This window comes from Trachemys scripta, chromosome 5, assembly GCF_013100865.1.
Source record: "Trachemys scripta elegans isolate TJP31775 chromosome 5, CAS_Tse_1.0, whole genome shotgun sequence".
Taxonomy (NCBI): domain Eukaryota; kingdom Metazoa; phylum Chordata; order Testudines; family Emydidae; genus Trachemys; species Trachemys scripta.
The window spans coordinates 96,862,840-96,880,059 of NC_048302.1; the positions used below are offsets into that span (position 1 = coordinate 96,862,840).

General features: G+C 39.3%; 1 protein-coding gene across 9 annotated transcripts in view; it reads right to left on the bottom strand.

The window, feature by feature from the left end:
• Nucleotides 1-17,220, bottom strand: part of WDR19 (WD repeat domain 19) — a 126,322-nt gene that overhangs the window by 74,482 nt on the left and 34,620 nt on the right. For all 9 annotated transcript variants that reach the window (XR_004645816.1, XM_034771250.1, XM_034771252.1 and 6 more), the window contains 7 exons: nucleotides 15,868-15,938; nucleotides 13,189-13,361; nucleotides 12,984-13,098; nucleotides 12,023-12,129; nucleotides 11,413-11,535; nucleotides 6,494-6,643; nucleotides 5,618-5,765 (listed from right to left, as the gene is read on the bottom strand). Coding sequence is in view for 8 of the 9 variants with exons in the window: in XM_034771250.1 (XP_034627141.1) it covers nucleotides 5,618-5,765; nucleotides 6,494-6,643; nucleotides 11,413-11,535; nucleotides 12,023-12,129; nucleotides 12,984-13,098; nucleotides 13,189-13,361; nucleotides 15,868-15,938 (887 nt within the window). In the remaining variant the exon portion in view is untranslated. The remainder of the gene's footprint in view (nucleotides 1-5,617; nucleotides 5,766-6,493; nucleotides 6,644-11,412; nucleotides 11,536-12,022; nucleotides 12,130-12,983; nucleotides 13,099-13,188; nucleotides 13,362-15,867; nucleotides 15,939-17,220) is intronic.

Consider the following 17,220-nt stretch of genomic DNA (forward strand, 5'->3'; position numbering starts at 1 on the left):
GTTTCAGCTATTGCAACAATCAATCTGGGGGTGTTTCCTGATTGGTCTTGGCCTCTGTAGGTAGAAGGCCAAGGCCCAACGGACATCGAGGGAGTGGAGTTGCAGTTCCTCTTCAGAGTTGTGTGGTTTCAGGAAGAAAGCAGGTAAGTGAATGGATTGATTAACGTGAAACTGGGAAATGACCCATTGGCAAAATTTTGGGATGTAGATGTAAGGAGACTTTATCTTTATAGAAAATCATGAAAGAAAAGTTCTCCATCATGGCCCCAAGCTCACTGACCCTTCTAGCTGAAGTGACAGCAATGAGGAAGGGACCTTCATGGAGAGGGACATAGAACGTGATGCCAGCAGTTCAAAGGGCGGTTTCGTTAGTATGGATAAAACCAGGTTGAGGTCCCACTGGGGAATGATGGATTGTACAGGTGGGAAAGTTCTGATGAGGCCTTTCCAAAACCTAGCAGGCGGGTAAAGACAGAGTGTTCTTCCACATGGGGGTGAACGGCGCTAATTGCTGCTAGGTGGACCTAGCAGGCAAAGCATTTCCACTTGGCTCAGCAACAACTCCTAGGGGATTCCTTCCTGCTGCTAACACCCCCCCCCCCCCCCCCCCCCGGCAGCTGAAGTGCTGCTGAGGACCTGGAAGGGAACCAGTTCTTAGGATTTTGGGAGCTCATCACTGAACACACCCCTTCTAGAGAATATGCCCATCCAAATACCCTGCTCTGAGGTGAAATGCATGTGGATTGGGATGGCTGATGCCGCCGTTGTGCTGTGTCAGGAGATCGGGGAAAGCAGGGATGGGAATTAGGGGACAGGTAGACATAAGAAGGAGGTTGGGAAAACAAAACTGTCTGGACCAGGAAGGGATGATCAGGGTCTTGTCTGAACTTGTGTAGTACTCATGGTAGGAGTTAGAGAGGAGGGAAGGCGTAATTGAATTGGTCCGACAAGGAGATGGTGAGAGCATTGCTCTGAGAGCCTCAGACCTCCTCTGGAGCAATATGTGCTGCATTCTCTATTCACTGGGGATGTGAAGAGTTCTCTGGTCAGAGTTCCCCACTTGTCAAAGATGTCCTGTACCATGGTGTCATGGAGTTCCCACTCATGGTCAGTCATGAACTGTGTGCTGAGAAAAGTCTGCAATCACATTGTGTGTCCCTGGGAGATAGGCTGCAGATAACATGATCTGGTGAGTGATGCACCAGTTCCAAAGGGTGACTGCTTCGGAGCAGAGAGTCGTCAACCTTGTGCCCCCATTTGTTGCAAAGAGTCATGGTGTTGGCCAACATTATGAGAATTTGATGGGAACAGATGAGCAGGAGAAAAGCCTGACATGCCATCCTTACAGCTCAGAGCTCCAGAATGTTGATGTGCATTCTGGACTCCCAAAGAGTCCATATTTCCTGTGTCATTTGTTCACCCATGTGCGCTCCCCAGCCTACAAGGGATGCATCAGTGATAACTGCAGGAAGTGAGGGTGGGAAGGGAACCCTTACGTGTTCCCTCTACCAGTGGAGGGATGAGATTACCATGCGTGAGTGTGTGGAGGAGAACTGTGAGCACGCGGTCCATGGCATGATGGTTGGGTGAGTAAACCAACTGGAGCCACATCTGGAGGCAGCGAAGATGCAGATTTATGTGCATGAGGCCATGTGTCCCAGGAAGGATAGGAAAGTCCTGGCTGTGGCTGAAGGACTGCTGACTACATGAGTTATGAGTTCTTGGTAGGCAGGCTTATGCAGAGACTGAGTTGATAGTGGCCCTAAAAAGTCTAGGCATTGCACTGGGTTTAAGGTTTATTTTTGGCATCGATATTGACCCAAAGAGAACAAAGGAGGATGAGCAACATGGAGGTTAAAACCTGGGCTTCATGTCTGGACCGTGCTGCCAGAAGCCAGTCATTGACATATGGGAATATGAGGACCCCATAACTCCTGATTTGGGTTGCTACAATGGAGAAAACCTTGGTGAAAACTCTAGGAGCTGTGGTAAATCCACACAGTTTATTAATATATTTAGCACAGTCACAAACACCCCAACTCAGTAAGGTAGATACTACAGAATGTACATTTGCACATCCATAAGAAGTATCGAAAGGAAAAACAAAACAAACAAAAAAACTTTACTTACCAGAAAAGTACTGAAAGTCTTCTCCCTCCCCACCCTCCACATGTCCTAGAGACCGTGGCCCATATCCTGTACTCTGCCAGTCTAACAGTCTCTGGCCTTTAATTTGTGACTTCTAAGCCAATAAGAAATGAAAAGTCACTGAGACTTTGACCAGCAGCTAACATGTTCCTATAAAAACTGTAGGGGAAGTGCTTTTGGGCACTCTGTCTAGGAGGAAAAGGGGAAGTAGGCAAAATAAATTGCTTCTCACAGAATAATAGGGACCCATAAAAAACAACTAATTACAACCTTGATGTCAAACACATGGATACCTGGGAGATGGTTTGGAATCTGGGGAAGCATGGGCTGTTATAGCAGGGACAAGGGAGAGACAAGAGAGAACATGGGTGGAAATCAAATCAGTATCTTACATGTGTATACTAAAGCAAGTAGAATGGGGTATAAGCAGGAAGAACCCTGTCTTAACCAGGAAATCTTCAATGATCTGAAACTCAAAAAAAAAAAAAAAAAAGTGGAAACTAGGTCAAATTACAAAGCATGAATATAAACAAATAACAGGGACAAAATTAGAAAGGCCAAGGCACAAAATTAGATTAAAGTAGCTAGAGACATAAAGGGTAACAAAAAACATTCTACAAATACATTAGTAGCAAGAGAAAGAACAAGATCAAGGTAGACCCATTTTCTCAATGAGGGAGGAAAAACAATAACAGAAAATGTGGAAATGGCAGACATGCTAAATGACTTTTTTGTTTCAGTTTTCACCAAAGAAATTTAGTAGCAACTGGACATCTAGCATAGTGAATGCCAGAGAAAATGAGGTAGGATCAGAGGTTAAAATAGGGAACAAACAAGTTCAAAATTAGTTAGACAAGTTAGAGATCTTCAAGTCACCAGGGCCTGATGAAATACATCCTTGAATTCTCAAGGAGCTGACTGAGCAGATAATCTCAGCCATTAGCAATTATCTTCTAAAAGTCATGAAAGATGGGAGAGATTCCAGAGGACTGGAAAAAGGGCAAATACAGTGCCAATCTATAAACAGAGAAATAACGACAACCTGGGGAATTACAAACCAGTCAGCTTAACTTCTGTACCTGGAAAGATAATGGAGCAAATAATTAAGCAATTAATTTGCAAACACTTAGAAGATAATAAGGTGATAAGTAACCATCAGCATGAATTTGTCAAGAACAAATTGTGGCAAACCAACCTAATAGCTTCCTATGACAGGGTAATAAGCCTTGCAGATATGGGGGAAGTGGTATTTCTTGACTTTAGTAAGGCTTTTGATACCATCTCACATAACCTTCTCATAAAAAAACTAGGGAGATACTACCTAGATGAAGCTATTATAAGATGGGTGCATAACTGGTTGGAAAACCGTACCCAGAGAGTAATCAGTGGTTCAGTGTCAAGCTGGAAGGGCATAATGAGTGGGGTCCCACGGGGATCAGTTCTGGGTCTGGTTCTGTTCAGTATCTTCATCAATTATTTAGATAATGGCATAGAGAGTATACTTATAAAATTTGCGGATGATACCAAGCTGGGAGAGTTTGCAAGTGCTTTGGAGGATAGGATTAAAATTAAAAATGAACTGGACAAACTGGATAAATGGTCTGAAGTAAATAAGATGAAATTCAATAAGGACAAATGAAAAGTATTCCACTTATGAAGGAACAATCAGTTGCACTCAGATAAAATGGGAAATGACTGCCTAGGAAGGAGTATTGCAGAAAGTAATCTGGGGGTCATAGTGGATCACAAGCTAAATATTAGTCAACAATATCACACTGTTGCAAAAAAAGCAAACATCATTCTGAGGTGTATTAGCTGGAGTGTGGTAAGGAAGACAAAAAGTAATTCTTCCACCCTACGCAGCACTGATTAGGTCTCAACTGGAGTACTGTGTCCAGTTTTGGGCATCACATTTCAGGAAAGATGTGAACAAATTGGAGAAAGTCCACAGAAGAGCAACAAAAATGATTAAAGGTCTAGAAAACATGATGTATGAGGGAAGATTGAAAAAATTGGGTTGTTTAGTCTGTAGAAGGGAAGACTGAGAAGGGACATGATAACAGTTTTCAAGTACATAAAAGATTGTTAAAAGGAGGAGGGAGAAAAATTGCTCTCCTTAACCTCGGAGGATAGGACAAGAAGCAATAGGCTTAAACTGCAGTAAGGGCAGTTTAGATTGTACATTAGGAAAAACTTCCTAACTGTCAGAGTAGTTAAGCACTGGAATAAATTACCCAAGGAGGCTGTGGAATCGCCATCACTGGAGATTTTTAAGATCAGGTTATACAAGCACCTGTCAGGGATGGTCTAGATAATACTTAGTCCTGCCATGAGTACAGGGGACTGGACTAGATGACCTCAAGAGGTCGTTTCCAGTCCTACGATTCTATGATGTGGCCTTCTCCCAAGCAGTAGAGGCAGGGTTGATGTTCATTGGTGACTGAGAAGGAATGCAAGGCAGAAGGTGCAGATTTTAAAGCCTGGGATCTTTGGCATAGTGCAGTACCCATGTATGGATATGGGTGGGGAAGTTTACCAAAAAACAAACCCACAAACTATCTCTTCTACTCTAAAAATTACTCATCTATCTAAAAACAGAAAGAAAAAAAAGAGTAAAAAATCAGTAAAAAACTAACTATATACAACTTTGTTCTTTTGAAAGTGGGTCACATGCAGGAAGACACTAATAGTTCCGACCCAGACCATGTTGCAATGAGAAGGAACTGGAGATGTGGTTGGTCTGCCCCACTCTTTATCACCTTAGATGAAACCAGGTGATGAGTCAGGGCACATGCACGGACTAACAGACACTACTTTCAAATTCTCCAACGCACTATTACTGAAAAATTGCTTACTTTCTCATTTTTACCATATAATGATAAAATACATCAATTGGAATATAAATATTGTACTTACATTTCAGTGTATTGCAGAGCAGTATCAACAAGTCATTTTATGACATTTTAGTTTGTACTGGCGTCACTAATGCTTTTAATGTAGCCAGTTGTAAAACTAGGCAAATATCTAGATGAGTTGATGTACCCCTGGAAGATCTCCGAGTACCCCCAGGAGTACACGGTACCCTTGGTTGAGAACCACTGCACTAGATGACCTAGATTAAAATTCTGGTTAAAACTGAACATGAATTTTGTGATCTTGTTCCCAGCAGACATTTCTCACAAATATTCAACACAACTGGCAGGCTAAAGGCCATGGACTAGAGTAGTAGGAAATCTGCAGGTTAGAATTGAAATGCCTTGTGGGAGCCGTGTGGAGAAACTTGCACAGTGTCTGCCTGCTCTGTGGCTGGCAGTATTTGCCAGTAGCAGTACTATTATTCACATGCAGCAAATTCACATGAAAATACAAATTAAAAGGCAATATTTAATATTATTGTGTAACATGTTCTAACTTTAATTGCCATGAAATGTCAGATAGCTAATAAGATTAACTCAAGTATTTACAGTACCTTGTATGGTATCCTTATGGAAGACATAAGTATATACTTTATCATCATCGTAAGCAGCAAATACACCTTTATCTATTGGCCAATTTTCCCACAGAATGCCTTTAATGGTTGGTGGAAAATTTGGGATCTCATGAACACCATCATTTACCTACAAAAAAAAGTAATGTAAAATTATTTAGTAAGCAGAAAGCCAATGAGACACACTGAATAGTGTGATCAGTTCTGGTCACCCATCTCAAAAAAAGATGTAAAAGTGCTCCAGAAATGGGCGATGAAAATTATTGAGGACATGAAAAGACTTTCATATGCATTGAAACTGGGAATAGTAGAATTATTTAGTTTAGAGAGGAGATGAATAACGAAAATAATGAATGTTACTAAGAAGTAAATTGGGTTCTCCTATTTGCCTTTCTTATAATACAAGAACTAGGGGACACAGTGAAATACATTTATAACTAATAAAAAATTTTAAATCACAACACACATTTGCCAGTGGAATTCTCTGCTAAAGGTGTTGAGTCCAAGAGCATAACAGGCTTAAAATATGAGACATGAATACGGATAATCAGAAAATACACAGTAACATTAGAAAAGATAAAGTAATTATAAACAGATATAAACAGTACGTAAACCAACTGTCTGGGGTTAAGAAGAAATTTTGCTCATGGGCAAGCTTGGTCTGATCTGGTGTGGCGGTTCTATGTCCCTATATTATCACTAGGCTATTCCCTCTGCCACCTCACTTTTTTTTTTTTTTTTTTGGTGGCAAATCAGTCCAACTGGCACCATACATAAAACACACACCCTACAGTAGAAATAATTTACAGAGAACTCTGTTTGTAAGTAAAGTGGAATGAATGTCCTGAATTGACTTACTGGGCAATACACAAAGCCATCACTTTTGTCATCAATGAAAACCAATCTGGTTCCATTGGGGTCTGGATAGATTTTTCTCACACTGACAGGATGCCGATATTCATTCACGTATTGCCAGTCTTCAATGTAGAAATAGTGAATAACACCTGTCTAATAATAAATAATAGAACAATCAGCATACTGGTACTACACAAGTAACTATAATGTAAACAATGTTGAGGTAATTCTTTTTGATGGAGTCACTCCAATGTTACTCCATTTTGGTTTGTCCTGTGTTCAAGTGCTAAGTGTGAGGAGTATTTAAGGAAGAGCATTTTCAGTCTCTTTGGCCTTCTTTTCCCATTGGCAGCTGCTCTGGGGGAGATGGCAGGAGAATCTAGGGCGTTTATTGAGGCAACCTTGATTCCTGTGTGACTATGTTCTCCCGGTTGCCAAAAAGAGGCAAAAGTACTCTTCAATATACTCTGGTAGAACAGAAGAGCAGAAAAAACACGATCTCTGGTCTCGTGGCTGAGCATTTTCCCCCACACAATGCAGCCCTGTAGCAAAGGAAAGCTGCAAAATCAACTCAAAGAAATTTACCTCCTCCCAAATATTTAGAATTCTGAGCCGAATTGATTAAAAACCATCTAGAAGTGGAATATGGGTTTAGAAAAAGTTTTGGAGAAAAAATGGGAGATTTCCCTATGCCTGTGGTCTGCAGACGAAGGTCTGCTACATTCTACACAGTTCTGGAAGCAGGGAGAATTCGATGGCTCTCTAGAGCAGGGTTTCTCAAACTTCATTGCACCGTGACCCCCTTCTGACAACAACAATTATTACACAATCCTAAGAAGGGGGATCAAAGCCTGAGCCCTACCACCCCAGGCTAGGGGACCAAAGCCCAAGTCCTGCCATCCTGGCGGGTGCCAAAGCTTGAGGGCTTCAGCCCTGGGAGGTGGGGCTCAGATTTTGCCTTTAGCCCCAGCAAGTCTAACACCAGCCCACGTGACCCCTTTAAAATGGGGTCCTGACCCACTCTGGGGTCCCAACCCACAGTTTGAGAAATGCTGCTCTAGAGAAAAGGACCTAGCATGTAGTATCCAGAACTATCAAATTTGTCTCTGTCTCCAAACAGCAAGTGTGACACTCTTAGAATCTGTGCACCTACCTTAGACAAAAAAAAGTGAATTAATTAGTTATTTAATTAATGCTATATTTTAATATGGAGAAATCTTTTAGGGATTCTTTTCATTTTCCTCTTATATGTACAGAAGATATTTTTAAAATCATATAAAATAGCTTATTGTAAAACTCTTACACACCCGATTGTTCAGCTGTGAATTCAGTATCTTATATTAAATCAGTAACATCTTAAAAAAATAATTTTAAAAAATGAAATAACCAAAAAGCCCAATAATTAATTTCAAAAATCACTAATGAACTTTTAACTATGTTACTAAGCCAATGATGGTGTTGGAGACTGAAACACTACCTTTCCTTTGGAAGCCCAGCATATCATCTTATGTAGAGTAATTAAGGGCTCAATCCTTTGAAGTACTTTGTGCCCTGAACTTCCATTGAAATCAGTAGCAGTGGAACGTATTCAAAACCCCACAGGAAGTGATCATCACTTCAAAGGTTTGAGCCCATGGGATACTGAAGCTCTAACATCTCACTCAAAGGTCTTTTACAGGGCAACAGAATGTGCTACTGAACCATTAACTGGCCAAAAGGTTGTACATTTTCAAAACTTTTTCTTTGATAAAATGAACAAGAAAATTATTTACTTTGTGGTTTACAGTGGAAATAATATCACTACTATAAAATAAAGGAACAGAAGCTCTTCTGACAGTTTTAAAATGTACTAACAACTGTGCATGATCTTCTAAAGAAAACAATTCATACAAGTGCCAGACAATTTTTTTTTCTACTGCTTGTAATTTCTCTCATCTCTCTGCCTGATCATTTTGGTAATTCTAGTTTAGCTTCAGTTCAAAAACTTACATTAAAAATTGTGAGGAAGTTGTGGGTTGTGCCAACACATCCTTTGGTTTTCATATACCTGATGCCAGCCCAGATAATGATGTGTGGCTGTTTATCATCATTTCATTCATTTTCCAAGGTGCTTCTTCTGTTCCTTAAACTCCACCAATGATGTCAGCCTTGACACACTGTATGTCCACTAACAAACAACTTTCTCAGAACTCCATTTCACATCACTCCCAACATATGAAATGTATTTCATGAGCTTGTCCTCAAAGCCACCACCCTCTCTTCATTCAAATCCCTTTGATACAAGAGATTTTTCAGCTGCTCTATTCTGTGTAAGGAATAAGGCATTAAGAACATTGCCCTGCCATCACTAGCTGAAGAACTGAAATTAAACTTATTTAAATTAGTAAAAATTGGAGTCTTGACAGTGAATCCTAATGTTAAGATGCATATAAATGTATAACTGTTTATTGTTATATGGGTTTAATAACTAAGAAAGACAGTTTTAAGAGGTTACAGCCAGGGATAACAAGATGGTGGTCGCAGGTAATCACAGCCAGAGAAACTAAAAGGGTGGTCTTGGAGTAATTTGGCCTATAGCAAACAGGCAGTCTGAGGTGAGATAAAGATCACTCCAAAACTTGAAGGGAGGGGCCAGTTGAGCATGGCACAGGTTTTCAACCAGGTCCAGCATTAATTGACAGATGAACTTAGCAGCTGTGATTGGTTTATAAGAACGGACCAATCAGAGTAGGCTTAAAGATGACTGGAGGAAAGGTATGCTAACAAGAAGGACTGAGGCAGTAACCAATCAGAATAGGCCAAGAAGTGTGTATAAGACAGAAACTGAGAAGCTTGAGTGTGTGTGTTTTCATTCTCAGAGACCGTTGGAGTGCGTGAGCAGAAGGAAGAGAGTTTGTCAGCAGGAAAAGCCAGAAGAAGCAGGAAGAGAGCTGAAATCACTAAAAAAGGGAAGAATAGGGCTAGGGGTTTGTTGTGGCAGACCAAGCAATCACACAGAGGTGTAATGTCAACAGACCCAGGTTATCAGGAGGTGGGACTGAACATGGGACCTCTGGAGCTCAGTGCATGATCCTCTACTGCATGAGCTAAAAGCCATCTGGCTGCTAGCTAAGGCTGTAGAGCAGACTCATTTTCTCTCTCTCTCTCTCTCTCTCTCTCTCTCTCTCTCTAAGTGGCCTCGGTGCCACTAGATGGGACAAAACACCACACCCAGGAGGTGTGTGGGTTACAGAGGCAGTAGCAGAGAAGCAATGACAGGAGCAGCAGTTAAGAAGTAGCTGTGACAGAACAGAAGGACCATTTGACAGATCTGAGGGAAAGAAGACTGCAGAGAAGTAAGCATGACGACCAGGGTATAAGAAGAAAATAGGATATATGAGTCTGTATGCCTGAGATACTAAAGTTGGATGTTTGTGTATATATGTTTGTTACTATGTATACAGTTTTAATATTTAAGTAAGAACTTGCTGTCAGCATCCTACATGTGACTGATCACTGCAAGTAGAATGTAACCACTTAAATATATTTCTGGTTGCATGATACACCTCTACCCCCATATAACGTGACCTGATATAACACGAATTCGGATATAACGCGGTAAAGCAGTGCTCCGGGGGGGCAGGGCTGCGCACTCCGGCAGATCAAAGCAAGTTCGATATAATGTGGTTTCACCTATAATGCGGTAAGATTTTTTTGGCTCCCGAGGACAGCGTTATATCGGGGTAGAGGTGTACTATGGTATTGGGTACTTTGATGTGCATACTTTTGCTAATAGAATTTGTGTTTATTTCTTGATATATGCTTTTAAGATTTATTGTTATCAGAGAACACTGATACATTAAATAAAGAATATTTTCGTTTTCAAAGCTTACTGCCTGAGTGTCAATCCTTGGAGCAGAAGGCTGTATCGGTGTACTCTCAAAGGTCAACAGAATTAGTCTGTTCTGGGGAGTTTTCCAAAGCTCAGAGGGAAAAACCTCTGGTAAAACCCTGGCAATTCCTCTAGGGCGGGTCACCTCCTTTCACCTACTAAAACCAGACAAATTGATGATTGATTTACTGATATAGGCAAGCCATTGTGGAAAGTCCTAAGTCTGATTTTTGGGGGCAACACCTTGTGAAGACACACTTCTAAAGCAATGTCTACAAGAAACTTTTTAATAGTACAAGGTTGAGGGGCAACTCTAGATATACAGACAATTTACAAACAAAGCCAAACAAACTAAAAATCATTTTATAGGTTAGGATGTGGCTAATCATTACTTTGGTAACATAAGAATGGCCCTACCGGGTCAGACCAAAGGTCCATCTAGCCCAGTATCCTGTCTTCCGACAGTGGCCAGGTGCCCCAGAGGGCACCCTTTAATCCCTCCAGTTTGTATGTCTTTTTAGACTGTGAGCTGTTGGAGGCAGGATCTGTGCTTTATGTTTGTAAAGGGGATGGCATGTGGTGGATGCTACTCCTATGCAGTTGTCACATAATAGTTCCTCATAATCTAGGTTATCTTTTTCCTTCAGGTCTGTAAGGTTCCTAGCACAATGGGGCCCTAATCCTTGATAGATGCCCCTGAGCACCATTGTAATACAAATAAATAATATTAAATTCAATATCAGTTTTGCCAATGACTTCAATAAAAGCAGGACTTGGTCTTCAGTTACGAAGCTGGGCATCAATCAAAACCAACTGAACCACTGTAATGTGCCAGTGCAACTGCATCACATACAGGCCTAAATAATTAAGGAAGCTGTCTGAAATTTTGTTTCTATTTGCCTAAAATATAGCTTGCATACAAAGTAAGTCTTGGTACACTGCATATCAGAACCATACAATTATGCCTATTGTATGAAGAGAAATAGTCCAAGTAATCAAAAACAGAAACTTATTGAATCTAAGAAGAACTTGAGACAAGCAATATACTTACATCTGTACCATAGATGAGGAAATCACCAGTAAGAGCATGGCACAAGATTCGACATTTATCATCCACCGCTGGGAAAAGTCGAGTCTCTCGTTCTTCCTGAGCATCCAAACCTTCACCTTCTATCTAAAGCATAAGGAATAAGCAAAACTGAAACCACCACCACCACCACCAGCAAGATATTAATGAATTTTGTCTGTATGAACCAGACACTAAGGCACTACCCTAGCTGTTATAACTAGCTCAGATTTGCCCTTTCATATGTACCACTTACAAACCACTAGCTGCTCCCCTAAGACCCCATACAGAACTTTCAAAGAAAGCTTGTTAAACACCTCATAAGCTAGCACTTTCTTCTCATCCACTGCCACTTCAAGACAGAATGTACACTTCTGCAAGCCACCTGTAACTCAGTTGTTCTCATGTTTGCTACTAAAATAATTTTTTGGAAGGTTTTTAACTCTTACCTCGGTTAGTTACATCTCCTCACCCACTCAGCACCTAACTTCCACTCAGACCAATCTTACTACCATTAGGACTCAATTTCTTCCTCAGTCTATTGCCACCTCAATTCAGCTGGCCTTTCAGAGTTCAAAATCTTCTGTATACTTACCATATGCAACTGGACTTTACCCTCAAAGAGTGCAGCAGCATAGTCAGAATTAAGATATATACTGGTTACTGTCCCCAGATACTCCATGTCTTTAAGCTTTTTTACACCTACAGAATTTAAAGGGGAAGGGAGGGGGGGGAAAGATAAATTATGCATGGTCCATTTTCTGTTCTTCTTACCTACCTGAGTAATTCATAATAATCTAAGAGGGCAGGAGAGTAAAAGGTGGAGAAGTAGGAGGAACTCTTGACAGAAACATGGGAGACTATGAGAAAGCAGCTGCATTCTTATGTTACTAAGGGTTAAAAGGGACCCTCTTTCCCCAACGAAACCTCACAAACCTACGGTTAGTCCATCTATGACTAATGCTGGACTTTTTTCCCTTTAGAGTGATCTTTTTATTCATAAAAGATTTTGAATTGACAAGTACTGAAACTTAAGTCTGTTGCCTAAAAAAAACAGGTATAGCACAAGCTTTTCTACTCTGCCCCACCAATCCAGCTAAACTCTGGATGGAACACCTATAGGAATTTGAGAATAGTTTAGTCTCCATGTTTATACAGCCTTGGACTCTCTGCTAGGACTGCCAATATGGACTGAGACCATCTACTAATTTTACATACGCCAAACAACCTTCAGTTGGTAGTGACTTTCAGGCAACAACAGCATGAGCTGCGTTTGACCTGATGACAAAGAATGAAAGGCTTCATTCAACCCTGGGAATCATGAATTTTTGTTCTAATTGCCTCCACAATGTCTTGTTTGTACTAATCCAAATTCTGGGAATCCAATGTGCAGTCCTGAATTTTGGTGTCCCATCAGATTATACAATAACAACACCTTGCACTAAGTAGGATATTAGAAGAGTTAAACAAAACGCCTGTTTTATAAAATGGACATATATTTAGCAGATAATGGACGATAAGATACTTTAAAATAAGAGAACTACAGTCATACTTACTATTCTCTCCAAGTACATAAAACCAAGCACGATTATTCATTCCTACAGCCAAATGATAAAGACCTACTGCAACAAAGTTTGGCTCCACTTCAACAGAAACTGTGATTGGTAGCTCCTATAAGAAAATCACACCAAATTTTCTCATTGTTACTACTTATTTAAAAGTTACATCTAAATTAAGTGAAAAATTAATAGGCTAGCATACTGCTTCAACATGATTGGCCACAGTAACTTCAAGAAGAGAAGTGAGGTACGCAATCCGTGTACCACAAGCATCTCCAAGGATTGGAAGCTTTGTCAAGAAGACGTGGAGTGAGCCTCTTTGTGTAGACACTGCCAACAACTGCCCATCATCTGTCCAAGCCAGGTGATCTAGACCTAAAATATTGAGAAGCTTTTACAAGAACAACAAAAATAGCTACTTGGTTGTCATTAAATTCCACAAACAATTCTATTGTTTTTCAAATGCAACCATGTCAAGGTTTCATTACTTAAGAATATTTTTTCTAGGGTTGTCAATTAATCGCAGTTAACTCACGCAATTAACTAAAAGAAAATTAATCGCAATTAAAAAAATTAATCGCGATTAATCACAGTTTTAATTGCACTATTAAACAATAGAATACGAATTGAAATTTATTAAACATTTTGTATGTTTTTCTACATTTTCATATATATTGTATTCTGTCTTGTAATTGAAATCAAAGTGTATATTATTCTTGATTACAAATATTTGCACTGTAAAAGATAAACAAAAGAAATAATAAAAAGCAACAGAGAGTCCTGTGGCACCTTTATGACTAACAGATATATTGGAGCATAAGCTTTCGTGGGTGAATACCCACTTTGTTAGATGTCTTAAAGGTGCCACAGGATTCTCTATTGCTTTTTACAGATCCAGACTAACACGGCTACCCCTCTGATAAAAGAAATAGTATTTTTCAATTCACCTCATACAAAGTACTGTGTCATGAAAGCGCAATTTACAAATGTAGATTTTTTTTGTTACATCACTGCATCCAAACACAAAACAATGTAAAACTTCCAAGCCTACAAGTCCACTCAGTCCTACTACTTATTCAGCCAATCGCTAAGACAAACAAGATTGTTTACATTTATAGGAGATAATGCTTCCCTCTTCTCATTTACAATGTCACCAGAAAGTGAGAGCAGGCATTTGTATGGCACTTTTGTAGCCGGCATTGCAAGGTATTTACGTGCCAGATATGCTAACCATTTGTATGCCCTTTCATGCTTTGGCCACCATTCCAGAGGACACGCTTCCATGCAGATGATGCTTGTTAAAAAAATAATGTGTTAATTAAATTTGTGACTGAACTCCTTGGGGGAGAATTGTATGTCTCCTGTTCTGTTTTACCCACATTCTGCCACGTATTTAATGTTCTAGCAGTCTTGGATGATGACCTAGCACATGTTCATTTTAACAACACTTTCACAGCAGATTTGACAAAACGCAAAGAAGGTACCAATGTGAGATTTCTAAGGATAGATACAGCACTTGATCCAAGGATTAAGAATCTGAAGTGCCTTCCAAAATCTAAAAGGGATGAGGTGTGGAGAATGCTTTCAGATGTCTTAAAGGAACAACATTCCGATGTGGAAACTACAGAACCCGAACCACCAAAAAAGAAAATGAACCTTCTGCTGGTGTCATCTGACTCAGATGATGAAAATGAACATGTGTCGGTCTGCTCTGCTTTAGATCATTATCGAGCAGAACTCGTCACCAGCATGGACACATGTCTTCTGGAATGGTAGTTGAAACATGAAGGGACAGCTGAATCTTTAGCATATCTGGCATGTAAATATCTTGTGATGCCTGTTACAACAATGCCATGCAAATGCCTGTTCTCACTTTCAGGTGACATTGTAAACAAGACGTGGGCAGCATTATCTCCTGCAAATTGTAACCAAACTTGTTTGTCTGAGCGATTGGCTGAAATAGGACTGAGTGGGCTTGTAGGTTCTAAAGTTTTACATTGTTTTGTTTTTGAATGCAGTTATTTTTTGTACATAATTCTACATTTGTAAGTTCAACTTTCACGATAAAGAGATTGCACTACAGTATTTGTATTAGGTGAATTGAAATATACTATTTCTTTTGTTTTTTACAGTGTAAATATCTGCAATCAAAAATATAAAATGAACATTGTACACTTTGTATTCTGTGTTGTAATTGAAATCAATATATTTGAAAATTTAGAAAACATCCAAAAATATTTAAATAAATGGTATTCTATTATTGCTTAACAGTGTGATTAATTGCATGATTAATTTTTTTAATTGCTTGACAGTCCTAATTTTTTCACACCCTTTGTACTTAAGTATAAAAACCTATGTAGAATGGAACAGAAATAGTTTATCATCACAGACCATAACCTGCTAATTAGGTCTTAATTTCATAGTGAATTTTATCGAAATTCACAATAAATGAATCCAATATTGAAATAAGACGTAACAATGGCAGGGACTCCTGCTCCAGAGATATACATACTCTTAGCACAAGAACATGCCACTCAGAAAAGCAAAATGGGAAAAAATAAACACACTATTATTTTAGTAATTTGAATATACCATGCTATGGATTCAAAAATACTGGACAATCAACTGTTTTGAAAAACAGAATCTCTATGTGTTTTGTAAAAAAAAACAAAAACAAAAACAAAACACCCTGAAAGCTACGTTAAATACCCAGTTTGGCAAACAGACCACCTCATAATACATACACATTGGAAAGGAGGGAGTTAACAACAGTCTATATTTAGACAGCTTTTCAATAAATATTCTTCTCTGTACATTCCCTCTTGTAAACATATTAATGTAAACAAAATTCTGTTTTACAGCTTTGGAAACTTTATCATACCTTTATTTTCATCATCCAGGTTTATTATAGCATACATTTCTTTCAGTTCTGACAGGTCATGAATCTTAATGCTAAAACAAAATATAAACAGTCACTACCTTTACTAGTACTATCATCCTAACCATCATGAACTGAAAGTAGTTAGTGAAGAGAGATAAGCTCATTATGGAGAAAAAAAATATTAAAGGGAGAATGCAAAGTGCAAACTATAAATATGTAGTTTTTGAAAAAACAGACACTGTCAACCTAGACGTTATATACTTTAAATTAATTTTTACTTGGCTTCCTACACACACACACACACACACACACACACACACACACACACACACAAGAGAAATATTAAACTGAAATAATTTCCCAAATCAAATGTGTCTGACTCCTTGTATGCATTTTAGTTTTTGCACTGAACACTGAGGCTGGTTGCATAGATGTCATGTTATTTATATGATCATAGAGTGCTCTTCCTGGACACTGGGAGAATGCCAGACTGATCCATCCTCTCATGGGACAAAAATATTGAGAAATGGAAGAGAGACTTCTCCGTTCAGGACTTCAAGGATAGGAAAATAACACTATCCTTTCACATGTGGCTCTGTCATGATACACTCATGTGCACACATAGAAGCACCTGATGGGCTAACACTGAATCATGGACCTAAGCAACTCGTCCCTGGGCCACAAACACTAACATCAGTTAAAAGTTGCTAGATTCAGAGCGCAGGAGCATGAAGTCTTTGTGTTGCTACTGCACTGTGGAACTTTCCTACCCTGCTGCACCACTTGCTTAACCCTATTCTGGAGGGATTATCCCTAAGTAAATTACCTTACAATAACTGGAATCCTTCAAGATGTGCTGTCCATATATATTCTACTCTTGGTGAGCATGTACCCCATGTGCTTGATATTGGCTCTTTTTGCCAGCTGTATCTTCTGGACAGGGCCGGATTAAGACCTTTAGAGGCCCTAAGCACTGAAAAGATTATGGTGCCCCCCATATGTAATTCAAAATAAAAACAATACTATATCATAAAATAAAATTTTAATTTTCGAAATGACATAAAACTTACATGTATGCTGAAATTAAAATAGCTTCTTTCTAGATTTTCTGATTGCAAAATTCTGGATAAGTTCATCGAAGCTGACTCGATGAAGCATGTCTGCTTCCATACACAATAAGGAAAGTGAATCAAGTCTGTCCTGACACATTGTTGTTCTCTGAGGGTTTTTTATTCTTTTCAGTTGAGAAAAAGAGCGTTCTGCAGAGCAGTTAGTAATCAATGTTAGAAAAATACGTAGTGTGATCTCTACATTTGGAAATACACATTGTATTCCGTCTTTCTATATGGCATA